Genomic DNA, 14,440 nt, shown 5'->3' with positions numbered 1-14,440 from the left:
CACAGAAACGCTGGACAGCCCCGCGGGCCAACTCGCGGGCGCCTGCGCGGGCGTTAGTTCCTCCCGCCCCCTCGCCCCCTCGCCCCCTCGCCCCCCCGCCCCCCAGGCTGAGACTATCGGCGAGGGGGGCGGGGCGGGGCAGGGGGTACTCTGAGGCTCCAAGTAGACGCCACGCCTCCGCCTCGGCTTCCGCCAGCTGCGGCCTCTGGGGAAGGTCGGGATGTTGTCACTTCCGCCGGAGCGGCTCTCTGCATCCGGGTCGGCCGCTGCCCCTGCCGCTGCCGCTGTGGCTGAGGGACTGGGCCCGGGTCATACCGCCGTCGGAGGGGAGCGGGCTCCGCTCGGCGCTGCCTTCTGCGACCTGGCCGTTAGCCCCACGTCGCCGGCCTGGAGGGGCGAAGGAGACGAGGAGGCCAAGGCTTCCTCTGGGGTCAGTACGACTCGGGAAGGCTGGGCACGGCGGGGTCTGAGCTGGGAACGGGCCTGGGGGGGCGGGCGTCTGAGGGGCGCCTTCCCCGGACCTTCCGAGAAAGGAAGCCCAGAGCCTTATCCGTGGTAGGAGGCGCCATCGAAACTTCCCGGAGGCGCTTCCCGGATCCCCGCCCCGCTTAGGCCCCCGCCCTCGGCCAGGCTTCTGTTTGCTTTTTGCCACCCTTGCTTCCACCCCTTTTCCCTCGGTGGTGGTTGTGCCCGTAGAACCTGCCCTCTTCTCTGCCCCCTTCTCTGCCCCCCTGCACCCTCCCCGGTCGGGGTGCAGTGACTGGGCCACGTTGGTCCCTTACTTGTCACCAGCGTCGGACCTGGTGCAGAACAAAGAAACTTGGACGTCTGATGTACTCCACACCGTCGGGGAAAGGACACGGAGGAGGCATTTGTATTCAGGACTTTCATGGACCTTGATAATGTGAAAAGCCCAGTTCCTGCGTGGATTCAGACGCTACCTTTTACTTTTACCTTTTACCTGGCAAAAGTGGCTTGGGTTTCCTGATGCCACTGGCAATCTACTAGACCAACTCATATTAAATGAGAATTTTATTTCGATCTTTCACATTGCTTTGAAACTTCCCTTCGGTCTTGTTCTGGGAAGCTCTTTGAAAGCACGGCTTTTGCCATCCAGGTCGTCATAGAGCCTTGCATATAGTTTAATGAAGTGTAAGATTGCATCTTGGTTTTTTTTTTTCCTCCGCACTTTAAAAAAAAAATTAGGCTCTCTATTTCTCCTAATGCTTAATTACTTAATTTTTAAAATTAAATGTATTCTTTTCTCTACAATTATGTAAGAATTTCTTGTAAGTGGATGTTTCCTCAAAATTATAACAAGTTACTGTGTCCAGTTACCCTACAGACTATTTTCTTAGGATCTTGCATATCTTCTCTGTAGTTCTTATCATTTTACACTTTCTCCACACTCTATTTTTAATTTTCATAATTTCCTCTATTGTAGCCTAACATTGTTGGGTTTAGACAGGAAGTATGACAGGTCCACTTATGCAAACATGGGGCTTGAACTAGATCATGGTAAGTCCGTGCTATTGTAGTCTTTAGTCATCACAGGATCTTTGAAGCTAAGTTTAGCCAAATCTGGCATTGCTGGTTAATTCTGTAGAAAGTTGCCAGTAAACTGGAGACACTGTGCTGTATTAGAAACAGTCTAAATCTAATCTGGGAACCAGGATGTAGTGTTATTTACATCGTATATAAGATAAAATGGGGATAATAACACCAGTGTTTTATATGACACAAAATTTTTTGATGGAACATATGAGATGATGGATGTGCTAGCGGTTAGTAAATGGGAAAAGCACTCTTTGGGAAAGTGGTTCTGTTCATTCTTCTGTCGAAATGCTCATAGAAGGAGCAGTGGTGGAAAAAGGCACCTAAGAAAGGAAGTATATATATATATATATAGCCAGATCTGATCATTTAACCTTGGCTGGCATTGGATCAAAAGATGTTGTGTTAAGCTTATATCCCATAAAGCAGAATGCTAGCATAAAGTGATGATAATAATATTACAGATATAATTTTATATTACATATATAATATTTGTAACTCTACAACAAAGTTTTAGAGATCAGTTATCATACTTCAGTCTTCTTAAAGGTCTCAGAGCATCTCCAGTATGTTCTGCATACTGATAATATAATAAATGTACCTTTTGTAGTTGGCACAATTATCCTGTGCTTTATCTTCACAATTTTGAGAAATAGCACTATTGTAATTTTTCTTGAATTTTGTGTTAACATTTCTGATAGGGTATCCCATTTAATTGAGATATATAATTGACATGTGGCTTTTTTTTAGTTTCAGGTGTACATCATGATTTGATATTTATTATATTGCACAATGATCACCACAGTAAGTCTAGTTAACATCCATCACCACACTTAGTTACAAAATTTTTTTTCTTGTGTTGAGAACTTTTAAGATTTACTGTCTTAGCAACTTTCATATATCTAATACAGTTTTATTAACTATAGTCACCATGCTATTCATTTCACTTTCAGGACTGACTGATTTTATAGCTGGAAACCTGTACCTTTTGGACCCTCTTCATCAATTTCACCCACCTCCCACCTCTGGCAACTGCCATTGTGTTCTCTGTATCTTTGAGCTTGGTTTTTCTGGGGTTTTTTTGTTTTGTTCTTTTGTTTTGAAAAGTCAACACATAAGTGAGATCATGTGATGTTTGTCTTTCTCTTTCTGACTTACGTAACTTAGCATAATGCCCTCAACATCCATCTGTGTTGTTGCAAATGGAAAAAATTTGTTTTAAATGGCTAAATAATATTCCTTTGCGCGCGCGCGTGTGTGTGTGTGTGTGTGTGTGTGTGTGTGTGTGTGTGTGTGTCTGTATTTATCCATTCATTCATAAATGGACACTTAGGTTGCTTGCATATCTTGGTTATTGTAAATAATGCTGCTCTGAACATGGGGGTGCATATATTTTTTCCAGTTGGTGTTTTCATTTTCTTCTGATAAATACCGAAAAGTGGAATTGCTGGATCATATGGGAGTTCTGTTTTTAGCTTTTTGAGGAACTTCCTTACTGTTTTCCATAGTTGCTGCACCAGTTTACATTCCCATCAAGGATTTCCTTTTCTCCACATCCTTTGTTATTTCTGGTCTTTTTGATAATAGCCATTCTAAGGTGCAAGGCAATATGATATCTTTGTGTCATTTCATTCTTAAAAACCTACATGACTCTATTTTAAGGAAACGATGACAAGCATATAGGATTTTTACAGAGGTGTTTTGGTGACCTTCCTAAATATATAGTCTGGCCTAAAGTATTTTCCTGTAGTGCTACCAGTATTGCCAGCTTTATAGGAAAAAGTGAACGTAAATATTTAGAATGAAGCCCTTTCATTTAAATGGGGATGTGAAAGACTTGCCTAAGCATTTCCTTTTGCCAAATTGATTGCAGCATACATGTGGATTACTAGCACCTATTCCAGCATCTGTGTTAAACTACATAATAGTAAAGTTGTCATGTAAAATTGTAAGTTACAATTCAGGCAGTTCTAAATATGATCTTAATATTTAATTTTAGCTCATATTGTTAGGCTGCATGGGAAAAGCCCCGTCTTCATCTTGGTTGAATTTACCACCACACCTCACTGAGGTCAGCTACTGTTTTTGAATTTGCCTCTGTGACCTCTGCTGATAACTGGCATAAGTAATGATGTGCCACCACTACCACAAGTTTGTTGAGAAATCAGGGTGTTCTTGTTGCATTTGGTTATTTTAACAATTAGCACCTGTGAGTATTACTTCCCCATTCTGATTTACCAAATCTATGAACAAAAAAATGAGAAACAACTGCTGTTAACCTGTGAGTCAGCAATATCCTGATTTCCTTCAGGGTAGTTATGCTTATATTGCTGCTTGCTTGTTTCCTGTTCTTACAGCTGCTGCTAATTGTGCTTCTAAGAACAATCCTCTCTCAAACGTTTAAACTTTAGCTCGTTTACTTTTCCCCCTAAAATTTGTGATGAAGTAGTTAAGAGTAAATCCATATTTATTTCTCTTAGGTTTCATTTAACTAGCTTAATCATGCCCAAACTAAATATCCATGTCCATATGCTGGGGTGTATTAACATCACGTGACTCAATGATATTAAAGTAAAAGTTGAATGAATCAGCTAAGTGAGCTGACAGACTCTGGCTCTCTGTGTTTAGAGGAGTATTTTCACGTGATAGACTTGTTCAAGTGGTAAAGCAGCTGAAAGACATGGTTTATCTTTTAGAATTTCACAAGATATGTATTTTCTCTTACAAACAAGGAATAATTTGACCAACAGAAATTGAAACTACTTGTATGTAGGTTGCCCCAAATGTTTTCACTACTGTTTTTGAGGGATAAAAACAGGAAGCCTATTTATGTAGTTTAATTAGAAAAAATGCTTAAGAGGTTGAGCAAAACAAAAGCTTATTATTCAGTGTCCAACCTTACAATTAAATATTTATTTTTTAATTTAATATTTACAGGACCATTGTGTGCCAGACACGGTGCTAAGATGTTGGAAATATAGTGGTAGCAACTTCCAGTCACTGCTTATATTTTTGAAATAGTAAATATTTTTCTGAGTATGTGGAGTATTTGAAAAAAATACTCAGAACATCCTAATATTTTTCCAACACCCAGTAAAAATATGAGACTAGATAATGAAAGCTCTGAGTATTAAATCTAGGAAAAAACATTAATTCACTTTATAGTAAGCATCAAAGATTTGAGAAAACATTGAGAAGTGTAATGAATTTAAAAGTTGGAAGAGACTGTCAGTTTTCAACCTTTAGTAATAGAATGCTTCTGCCTCACTTGAACATGAATTCTAGAGTAATAAGTATTTAGTAGTTGGGTTTTATTGTTCATAATTTGGGGGTCTTCTAATAACTCTGTTCTAAATAGAAAATTGGTAAAGTAGGTATCCCTTTTTTGTGTGTTTTCCTGTCTACATAGAGTAAGCGTTGTTGTCAGAGAACAGTCCGTGAAGTAATGCTTGAAGACATTTCACATTGCGTTATAGGTTGTGTCAGAAACAGAGAAACTGCTAAATAAGTCAAGATTATTGTATTTTTAAGTGTATTTTCCATTCATGTCTCAAAATTGCCTGGCTCACTTTTTCCCAGAGCATTAAAAATGCCTTCTATGTATAAATTAACTGACTTTTCCCGGCAAAAATGTTGGTGAAGAAAAAACAGCGTTTGCTTTTTTCTGTTTGCAGGTGGTTCCTCAAAAATGTAAACCTTCTGAGAATGTTTGAAACCTCTTGAGCTTAAGTAAGAATTCACACTGGGAAAAGAGACTCCCAGTCTTGGCAGAGATATGAATTTAGTTTATTATGTGAAATCTAATACTTAAGAAAATTTCCAGGGTAATTTTGTTGTTGTTGTTGTTGTTCTGGAACATAATGGTTTTTTGGTACAACTGTGTGTATCTTGTTGTAATGACACAGCAGATAAGGCAACCATAAAACATGACCACTAGTTATACATACCTGGTTTTAAAAGTTAAGTAATTTAGGGGCTTCCTAGGTGGCGCAGTGGTTAAGAATCTGCCTGCCAATGCAGAGGTCACGGGTTCAATCCCAGCTCCAGGAAGATCCCACATGCCGCGGAGCAACTAAGCCCGTGTGCCCAAAAAAAAAAAAAAAAAAAAAAAAGTTAAGTAATTTAGAAGGATTTACTGTGAAAAGCATCATTCTCCCCATCCCACCTTCTTTCTTCTTCCACTGATGTCAACCACTTTTTAACTTTGTTTTAAAACTTCTAGTGATAACTAGTAATTCTTTCTATCTCTTAAGACTTTACTTCTTTTTTGAAAGATACCTTGTCATCTGTTGACTTACTCTAATGTAAGTGAACTAAATATTCTTTTTACACCTCTTGCCCCCTAAAGTTGTCACGATTTTTGTTGCAATGTTAACCAGTTGATCTTAATGACTTCTTAAATAATGTACTTAAACCTTTGTTTCTTATTCCATCAACGATACCAAACTCTAGATCACTCATTTTGTAAACTGAGGATAGTGAAACCCACCTCCTCCCTTGGAAAAACTGATACTAAGTTAAAACATGTAGTTGCATGAATAGAAATATTCACTAAGTTCAGTGTCTGAAAACTCATGCTAAACTACATGAGAAAAGCTTGTTATAGATATGAAGCAAATCAGAATGTAGCATAATTCATTTACTGGACAGGTACTGAATAGCCTTTAAGTGGCTCAGGAGTTATGGCATTAGAACTAAGAAGTAAATATGAAAGACAGCATACCACTTGGGCTCTGCTGAATAAGAGGGTATAAATGCTATTTACCTAGTGTTCAGTTTCCAGAATTAACCTCTCTCCAGAGGACAGAAAATTTAATTATGGGTCTAGAATAGAGAATATATTTACTGTTATTATTTGTGCCCCCCCACCCCCCAAATTGCTTTTACATAATTCACAGTACCTAATTTTAAATCGTGTCCTGGGGTACACATGCATATATTATGCAAATGGAAACAAGTACTTCACTTATTACAAACAGAAATTACTAGAATGTATACACTCTGACTTTTCTATTCTGATTTTTGGAGGGAAAATGTTGTAGTTGCAACCCACTAAATTTATTTCATGAACAGGGTGGAAGTGTGAACTAAGGTATTTCTATTTTTTTACAGGACATTGGCTCTGTGGATTATCAGGAGTTTGTAGTTGACATTGAGTCCAGGCTGAGGATGGAAGGTGTAGAACTTAAGGAAGAATGGCAAGACGAAGATTTTCCAATGTGAGCCATGCTTTTAAATGAAAACAAATTTAAAACAAAACTTTATAGTTTTTTTATGTCACTTACTGAATGAATATTGGGTTTCTTAAAGAAACGCAGTGTTGCACAGTGTTCATTTAATACTAGTAATAGAGTCTCATGAGTTTCTAGGGGAAGACGATCTTTAGAAGTCTGTAGCAATTGTTAAATTGTACACTTTTAAGAAAAAACTTAAGTAAACAAGGAAGAGCTTTCTAGATTATCTGGCAAGCTACCTTGACATGTTTGTATTTGTGTTTACAATTGTGTTGATACGAGTTGGGTTAAGAGAAAAGAGCAAAGGCAGACCTTTTATTTAAGTGATGCTTCCATGCCATCTTGGTCAGAAGACCATCCCAGTGCATAAGAAGGTTCCGTAGCAGTTGGAATAGGGACAACTGGTGAGAGTACTGAGTCATTGCATAGCACAGCATGATAATAATAATATAGAAATGCTGAGCTTAAAAAATGTAATAGTCATTACCATATTCCCATTGTGACAGTTTAGCTTCATCATACATTGTATCATATATCACATTAAATTCATGCATTTGAAATATGTTTTGCAGGTTGACGATTTTTTAAATTTGTTTTGTAGTTGCTTTTAAGAGCAGTTACATAAGGAATACATACCTACTTTTATCTGTTACTTATGTAAATATGTAAGTCAATTCACACAGTCTGAAAATTTTCTTTAACAGTGGTTTGTAGATTACTGAAACTTAGGAAACACTGCTTTATTCAGTTTCCCCATAATTGTTTCTATAAGCTATTTTAATCTCTGAGCTTCAAAAAAAGTTGTTTTTTTTTTTTTTTAGAATTCTGGGTTAAAAATTATGTCTGTGTGTTCTAGACCTTTACCAGAAGATGACAGTATTGAAGCAGATATATTAGCTGTAACTGGACCAGAGAGTCAGCCTGGTAAGAACTTGACACAGTGATGGACTTTAACTGTGCTATTTTTTTTTTAACACATTTCTTTGTCAAGATAAAAAATATACTCAGTTTTTGTTCCATCATAGGGTGCCAAAGAGTAAGTTGAATGTTCAGGAAAGTGTTTTTGGAATGCTTTGGAATACTTTCCAAAAATATACCCTTGGGTTTTAGAAATTTCAAGCCTAAAATGGTGAAGGGAGATCATTTTTAGTAGTAAAAGTAAAAGTAGTAAAAAAAAGTAAAAAAGTAGTAAGGTGTGCTTCTGTTATTTAAAAAGGCATATTCTTGCTGGGATGTGTCATCTTGCTGTGATACAGAAGCAATAGTGATCAAAATCCAAAGTTTGTAAAGAAGTGCTTTGGAATTGTGTTTAATGTTATTTTCTCAAGAATAAAGAGATTAAAATTGTTCTCTTATTCAATGTATACATCTAAGCATTTTTTCTAAATATGTGTTTCACTTTTTTTGTTGTTTGTTTTTTTCTTTACCCATTCCAGGCTCACTAGAAGTTAATGGCAATAAAGTGAGAAAGAAACTAATGGCTCCGGACATTAGCCTAACCCTGGATCCTAGCGATGGCTCTGTGTTGTCAGATGATTTGGATGAAAGTGGGGAGATTGACTTAGATGACTTAGATACACCATCGGAGGACAGTAATGAATTTGAGTGGGAAGGTAAGTGTTTCGTTGTTTTTTCCTGACCTTTATTAATGAATGTTCATGTTCATATACATACAGAGTGGCATTTTCATATTAGGATAATTGGAAAAACTTAAAACTTGATCATGAAACCAGCTAAAATCATTGATTAAAGGATTTCGTTGAAATAAGATGGTTTACTTTCTAAAGTTCATATAATTCATATATTTGTTGCAAAGATATGAAGTTTGGCTAACACTGAATATTATGGCTTTCAAAACTGTTTAAAGTAGATTACACATGTGGCTTTATTTTTTTTCTTAATTTCCCAATGCTGTAAAGTTTTATTTTTCCATGTTGCTCCCAAACATTGCTTGATAATTATGACATGTTCTTTTATTCAGTCAATCAACTAAGAAGAAAAGCTTTGAAGAAAGCCTTATACTTTAGGGAATGTGCTATCAGTAGTTAAGAATTTGCAGAGAGGGAGTTCTGAAGGGAGTTTTTTGCTTTTTTTTTTTCCAGAGGGTGATTTTTTTTTTTAATAGGTTTGCCTGATAGTGCTGCACTTTGTAAACAACCACCTTGAATTAATGTATTCTCCTAGCCTCCACCCTTACAGTCTTTATCATTCGTTATTTGGACTTGAAAGGAATTAGCATGTGTTTTGCTTTGCATGCTTTCTTTAATTAGATAACTGCTGTCTACAGTATCTTTATAGTTGTTAATTTATATATGTATATTTCATCTTTAAAGTAATCTTTACTTCAAAGCAGTGTTTAGCACTAGGTATGTTATTTGCAGTAAAGAGTAAGATCCTTAATGTGCTATATCTTTTGTTCCTTTTTTCTTCCCTGTTTCAGCGGTTCAGTATGCATTCCAGTACTAAACAATATTTTGTAAAGATACTGAAATAGTTTTCTGCCTGTGTGTTTTGTCTTTCTTTCTTTAATGCTGCTGTAGTCATTTCCTGGAAGGATATTTTCCGTTAACAGCTTTGTCTTGGAAACAAACAACTAACATACAGTAGGTTTCCCCTTCCCCCATCTTTTGGTAAGGACTGTGATACTAAAATTTTGAAAATCATTGCTTCATTAAAAATCAGCTAAAATGCAATCTTAAAATGTAAATTAAGCCTGATCATTGGTGTTTGTGCTTTGGCTAATGTCAATTTAAAATAGACTTTTGCATGTACACTTCAGAATATTATCAATAATTTTCTGCTTTATAAGACTGATCAAATGAAAAATAATTATTGACTTGTTAACCACTTTCTATCTGGTATTATAATGTTTGGGGAATAATTTATGTGCTCAACAACAAAAAACATTGGCTCCCAGAGAGTTGCTTTAAGTTACCTGTAGTGGTAACTGTCTGTCAAGGACAGTGTTGTAAATAGAATCTGGAAGGGCATTGTAGAGCCATTTGATGGCTGTATGAATAATTGTTTCTGAACTTGCGGCTGTATGTTGTACTGTGATTAGGTCCTTTCAGAATTAAGCAATACAAAAAAGTTAAAGAACGATGTTTTCCAAAAACAAAATAGCTTTATATCAAGAGTAAACCTTTTCCTTTATTATAGAAGAAATATTTAAAATTCCATACACAGGGAACTCTGCTCAATATTATGCAACAGCCTAACTGGGAAAAGGATTTGAAAAAGAATAGATACATGTATATGTATACCTGAACCACTTTGCTGTACACCTGAAACTATCACAACATTGTTAATCAACTATACTCCAATACAAAATAAAAAGTTAAAAAATTCCACAGAAGGTATAATAAAAAAATTCTCTGAACAATCTAATTAGATAGTAAAGTGGTTAACATGTAATTTGATTTTTATTATGTAAATAACAATCTGTGGTTCAAAAACCTTTTATTTTGACAGATGATCTTCCGAAACCCAAGACTACTGAAGTTATTAGGAAAGGCTCAATTACTGAATATACAGCAGCAGAGGAAAAAGAAGATGGACGACGCTGGCGTATGTTCAGAATTGGAGAACAGGACCACAGGGTTGATATGAAAGCAATTGAACCCTATAAAAAAGTTATCAGCCATGGAGGTAAGAGTTACCAAAAAGATTCTTCAGATTTTTTAATACAGAATCAGAAATCTGAATGCTTAGAGAATCTCTCCTTTGAGAGATTACATAATTTTGAAAGCATAATAAACATTATGTCATTTTAGAAATGTAACAGGTTTGAAGTAAAAGAATAAAACCAACATTTAAAAACTGTTAATACATGGGTACAATAAGTTCAAAAGATGTAAGCGTGTACAGTGAAAACTGTCTCCCTCCACCCTTATCCCTAGACACCCCTAAACTGGGACATAACTTTCTCCTCTTTGTATCAATTTATAATTTATATACAGTGCAATACTCTAACCCTTTTTTTTGTAGCATTTACAAATTTCTTTTTTTTCCACCTTCTTTGAGAAAAAACTGACATACAACTGTGTTAGTTTAAGGTGTAAAATATATTGATCCGATATATTCTGTGTATCTATTTTAGTATTTATTTATTTATTTATTTGGCTGCATCAGGTCTTAGTTGCAGCATGTGGGATCTTTTGTTGTGATATGTGGGCTTCTCTCTAGTTGTGGTGCACGGGCTCCAGGGCACACAGGGTCAGTAGTTGCAGCACGTGGGCTCTCTAGTCGTGGCGCACAGACTCTAGAGCGTGCGTGCTTAGTTGCCTCACAGCATGTGGGATCTTAGTTCCCTGACCAGGGAGCGAACTCTCGTCCCCTGCATTGGAAGACGAATTCTTTTTTTTTTTTTTTTTTTTAATTTTATTTATTTATTTATTATTTTTTGGGGGGTACACCAAGTTCAATCATCTGTTTTTATACACATATCCCCGTATTCCCTCCCTTCCTTGACTCCCCCCCCTCGAGTCCCCCCACCCTCCCCGCCCCAGTCCTCTAAGGCAGGAAGACGGATTCTTAACCACCGTACCATCAGGGAAGTCCCTGATACATTATATATTGCAAATGATTGCTGCCATAGCATTTGCTAACCACTTGCATCACATCACATAATTACCATTTCTTTTTTGTGGTGGGAACATTTAAGGTCTAGTCTACTCTTTTAGCAACTTTCAAGTACATAATACAATATTGTTAACTATAGTCACCATGTGGTACATTAGTCTGCAGAAGTTACTCATATTGTAACTGAAAGTTTTTACTTTGACCAACATCTCCCCTTTCCCCCCAGACCCTGGTAACCACCATTCCAGTCTCTGTTTCTATGAGTTCAGCTATTTTAGATTTCAGATACAAGTGACATACAATATTTGTCTTCTGACTTATTTCACAAGAAACACTCTAATCTTAAGTGTATAGTTCACTGAGTTTTGACGAATGCCCATATAACCATATATACTTATAATCTACATCCCCTAAACAGAGAGAACATTTTCATTGCCCCAGAAAATTCTCTGGTTCCCTCTCTCAATGAATACCCTCTCTCCAATAACCACTATTCTAATGCCTACCCCATGATTAGTTTTGCGTGTTATAGAATTTCATGTAACTGGAATCATAGTTTACATTCTTGTCTACTTTCACTGAGTATAATGATTTTGATGCATTTATCCATGTTGTTGCATATATCTGTGGTTCATTCCTTGTTACTGCTGATTTGCTTATCCATCCCTATTTTGATGGACGTGAGAGTTTTTTTTCCAGTTTGAGCTATTATGATTAAAACTGCTGTGAACATTCTTGTATGAGTCTTTTGTGCTTATGAATACAACCTAGCCCTTTAAAATATGACTTAATTTGCCTTAAAACCCTGAACAAATCATTTAGCTTTACCACAAAGTAGAGAATTAGTTCATCCCACATTTTTATGGAGCACCTGCTTTGCATATTTGTGGAATATACAAAAATAAGGCTTTGTTCCTTAAGAAATTTACAAGTCAAATAGGAAAAGCTATGAAATGCAATTATAACTTCTGTCAGTCTGGCTATCCTGTATATAGAAGTTTACATAGTCACTGTGTAAATAGTACCAGAATGTTAGTGGTAGTCAAAGTACAACTCTGTAGAGCATGTCATTTTTCCTGAAATCCTCCTAATGCAGGACAGGGGGCCAAGCAGATTGGTTTTTTCACATAGTCATTTCTGCTTAATTTACTCCCTGCCAAATGCATTCTCCTGCCTATTTCTGTAGTCTTCATTCATGTGAAAGCAAATCACTTAAGTATTTGCAGTTACATTATTCTGCCTAATTTAGTCTTACTCAGTGAAGAAAACAGGATAATGTGGATCAGGAAGTCCACAGACATGTATTAATTCAGCTAGTTCATTGGAAGCAAGTTGTGAGATCTGCCTCATGGTTTAAACCTAATATTTTTGAGAAATAGCACTTTATTTTTTAGGAGAAAATAACTAGGGCCATTTTATCCTGTTGATTTACCACAAAGTGTTTTGTGACTGAGGGATTAAGGAAGGTAATGAAGATTCTAATGTATTTGGAATGTTCAACCTTTTTAGTGCATGTTTATAAACAATAGGAATGAGAGTTAAAGCAGAAGTATTTGTTTGCTGGTTACAGCTTAATATCTATATTATAATTAAAACATTTACATTTTAGAGATTGTAATTAAAACAGATATTTTAGTGTTGTTTTTCACTTAGACTTATGTCAGAGATAATCTTTTCTTTCTTTTTTAATACCCTAAAAGCTACAAAATGCTAGACATGATTGAATGTAAAACTATTTTTAAAAAGCAACCACTTTAAGCAGAAGTTGCATAAGAATATTTTATTGCAGATGTTGTATCTGGTTGGATTATATCACTCTACTTGCTGAAATAAGGCTAGCTTTCTGAGTATGCTAATTTAAGTGGGTTTCTGGTTTTTGTGCGCACTCTTTCCTCTTCAAATTTTGTTTTTCTTTTGTTTTTTTGAGAAGAGAGAATTTAAAGATCTCTATAAGACTATACAGGGTCAGAACAACAACAAGAACAAAAAAATGTACTTTTTGATTCAGAAATGTGTGGAACATAAACCACTACAATTTATCAACCATAAATGACATCCCCTTAAAAATCTTCAGAGTATAATCACGCTGGTTTCTTTTTCAGGATATTATGGGGATGGATTAAATGCCATTGTTGTGTTTGCTGTCTGTTTTATGCCCGAAAGTGGTCAACCTAACTATAGATACCTGATGGACAATCTGTTTAAGTAAGTAGATCATCGCAAAGATGTTTGGACAAAATTGAGTAAATTAGATCTCCAGTTTAAGGAAGGAAACTTTAGCTGGGTAAAAATTATTGGGTTGGCCAAAAAGTTTGTTTGGGTTTTTCCATAAGATCTTACAGAAAAACCTGAGCAAACTTTTTGGCCAACCCAATATAAATAATCCTAGTTCTGGTTCCTTAAATCTGTTCTTTGACATTATAAAAACTATCCATTTTCCAACTCAACAGAAGAAGTCATTTTAAAACTGGAAGGGATATTACAGATTATGTGTCTCAGCTGCTTTATTTTATACTTGAGGACACATTAAGTGCTTTATTGGGGAAAATTTCAAACATATGTAAAGGTAGAGAGAAGTATATTCAATCTTTCTGTAATAGTCACCCACTTCCACAATTATCAATTTATACTATTCCCACGAATACTTCCCCCATGGTGTAATTTCTAAGCAAATCCCAGACGTCATATCATCTATAAACATTTCGATATGTATTTCTAAAAGAGAAGAACTCTTTTTCTTTAACCATGATACCAACTAATGCAGTTTTTAATTTTTGTTCTCACTGAAAGGGAGGGAAGGGAGTTGTGTTATTTGAATAACCTGGTTTGGTTCCTCATAGCAATGTTGAAGACTTTATTTTTGCAGGTATGTTATTGGCACTTTGGAACTGTTAGTAGCAGAAAACTACATGATCGTTTATTTAAATGGTGCAACAACTCGAAGAAAAATGCCCAGTCTAGGATGGCTCCGGAAATGCTATCAACAGATTGATAGAAGGTATTGCAAATACAAGTAGAAAGCTAGTCTGAATAATTTTTATAATGTCCTTTTTAGATTCAATTTTATTTTC

General features: G+C 36.2%; 1 protein-coding gene across 12 annotated transcripts in view; it reads left to right on the top strand.

The window, feature by feature from the left end:
- The first annotated feature begins 220 nt into the window (after positions 1-220).
- Positions 221-14,440, top strand: part of BNIP2 (BCL2 interacting protein 2) — a 40,898-nt gene continuing 26,678 nt past the window's right edge. For 6 of the 12 annotated variants that reach the window (XM_057722605.1, XM_057722601.1, XM_057722600.1 and 3 more), the window contains exons 1-7: positions 221-430; positions 6,667-6,773; positions 7,645-7,712; positions 8,225-8,401; positions 10,260-10,436; positions 13,472-13,574; positions 14,236-14,367. In XM_057722605.1, the coding sequence (XP_057578588.1) occupies positions 221-430; positions 6,667-6,773; positions 7,645-7,712; positions 8,225-8,401; positions 10,260-10,436; positions 13,472-13,574; positions 14,236-14,367 (974 nt within the window). The remainder of the gene's footprint in view (positions 431-6,666; positions 6,774-7,644; positions 7,713-8,224; positions 8,402-10,259; positions 10,437-13,471; positions 13,575-14,235; positions 14,368-14,440) is intronic. The other 6 variants (XM_057722594.1, XM_057722598.1, XM_057722597.1 and 3 more) reach the window with 2 other exon arrangements.

This window comes from Hippopotamus amphibius, chromosome 2 (genome assembly GCF_030028045.1).
Source record: "Hippopotamus amphibius kiboko isolate mHipAmp2 chromosome 2, mHipAmp2.hap2, whole genome shotgun sequence".
Lineage (NCBI taxonomy): Eukaryota > Metazoa > Chordata > Mammalia > Artiodactyla > Hippopotamidae > Hippopotamus > Hippopotamus amphibius.
This window is presented reverse-complemented; position numbering and strand designations above follow the sequence as displayed.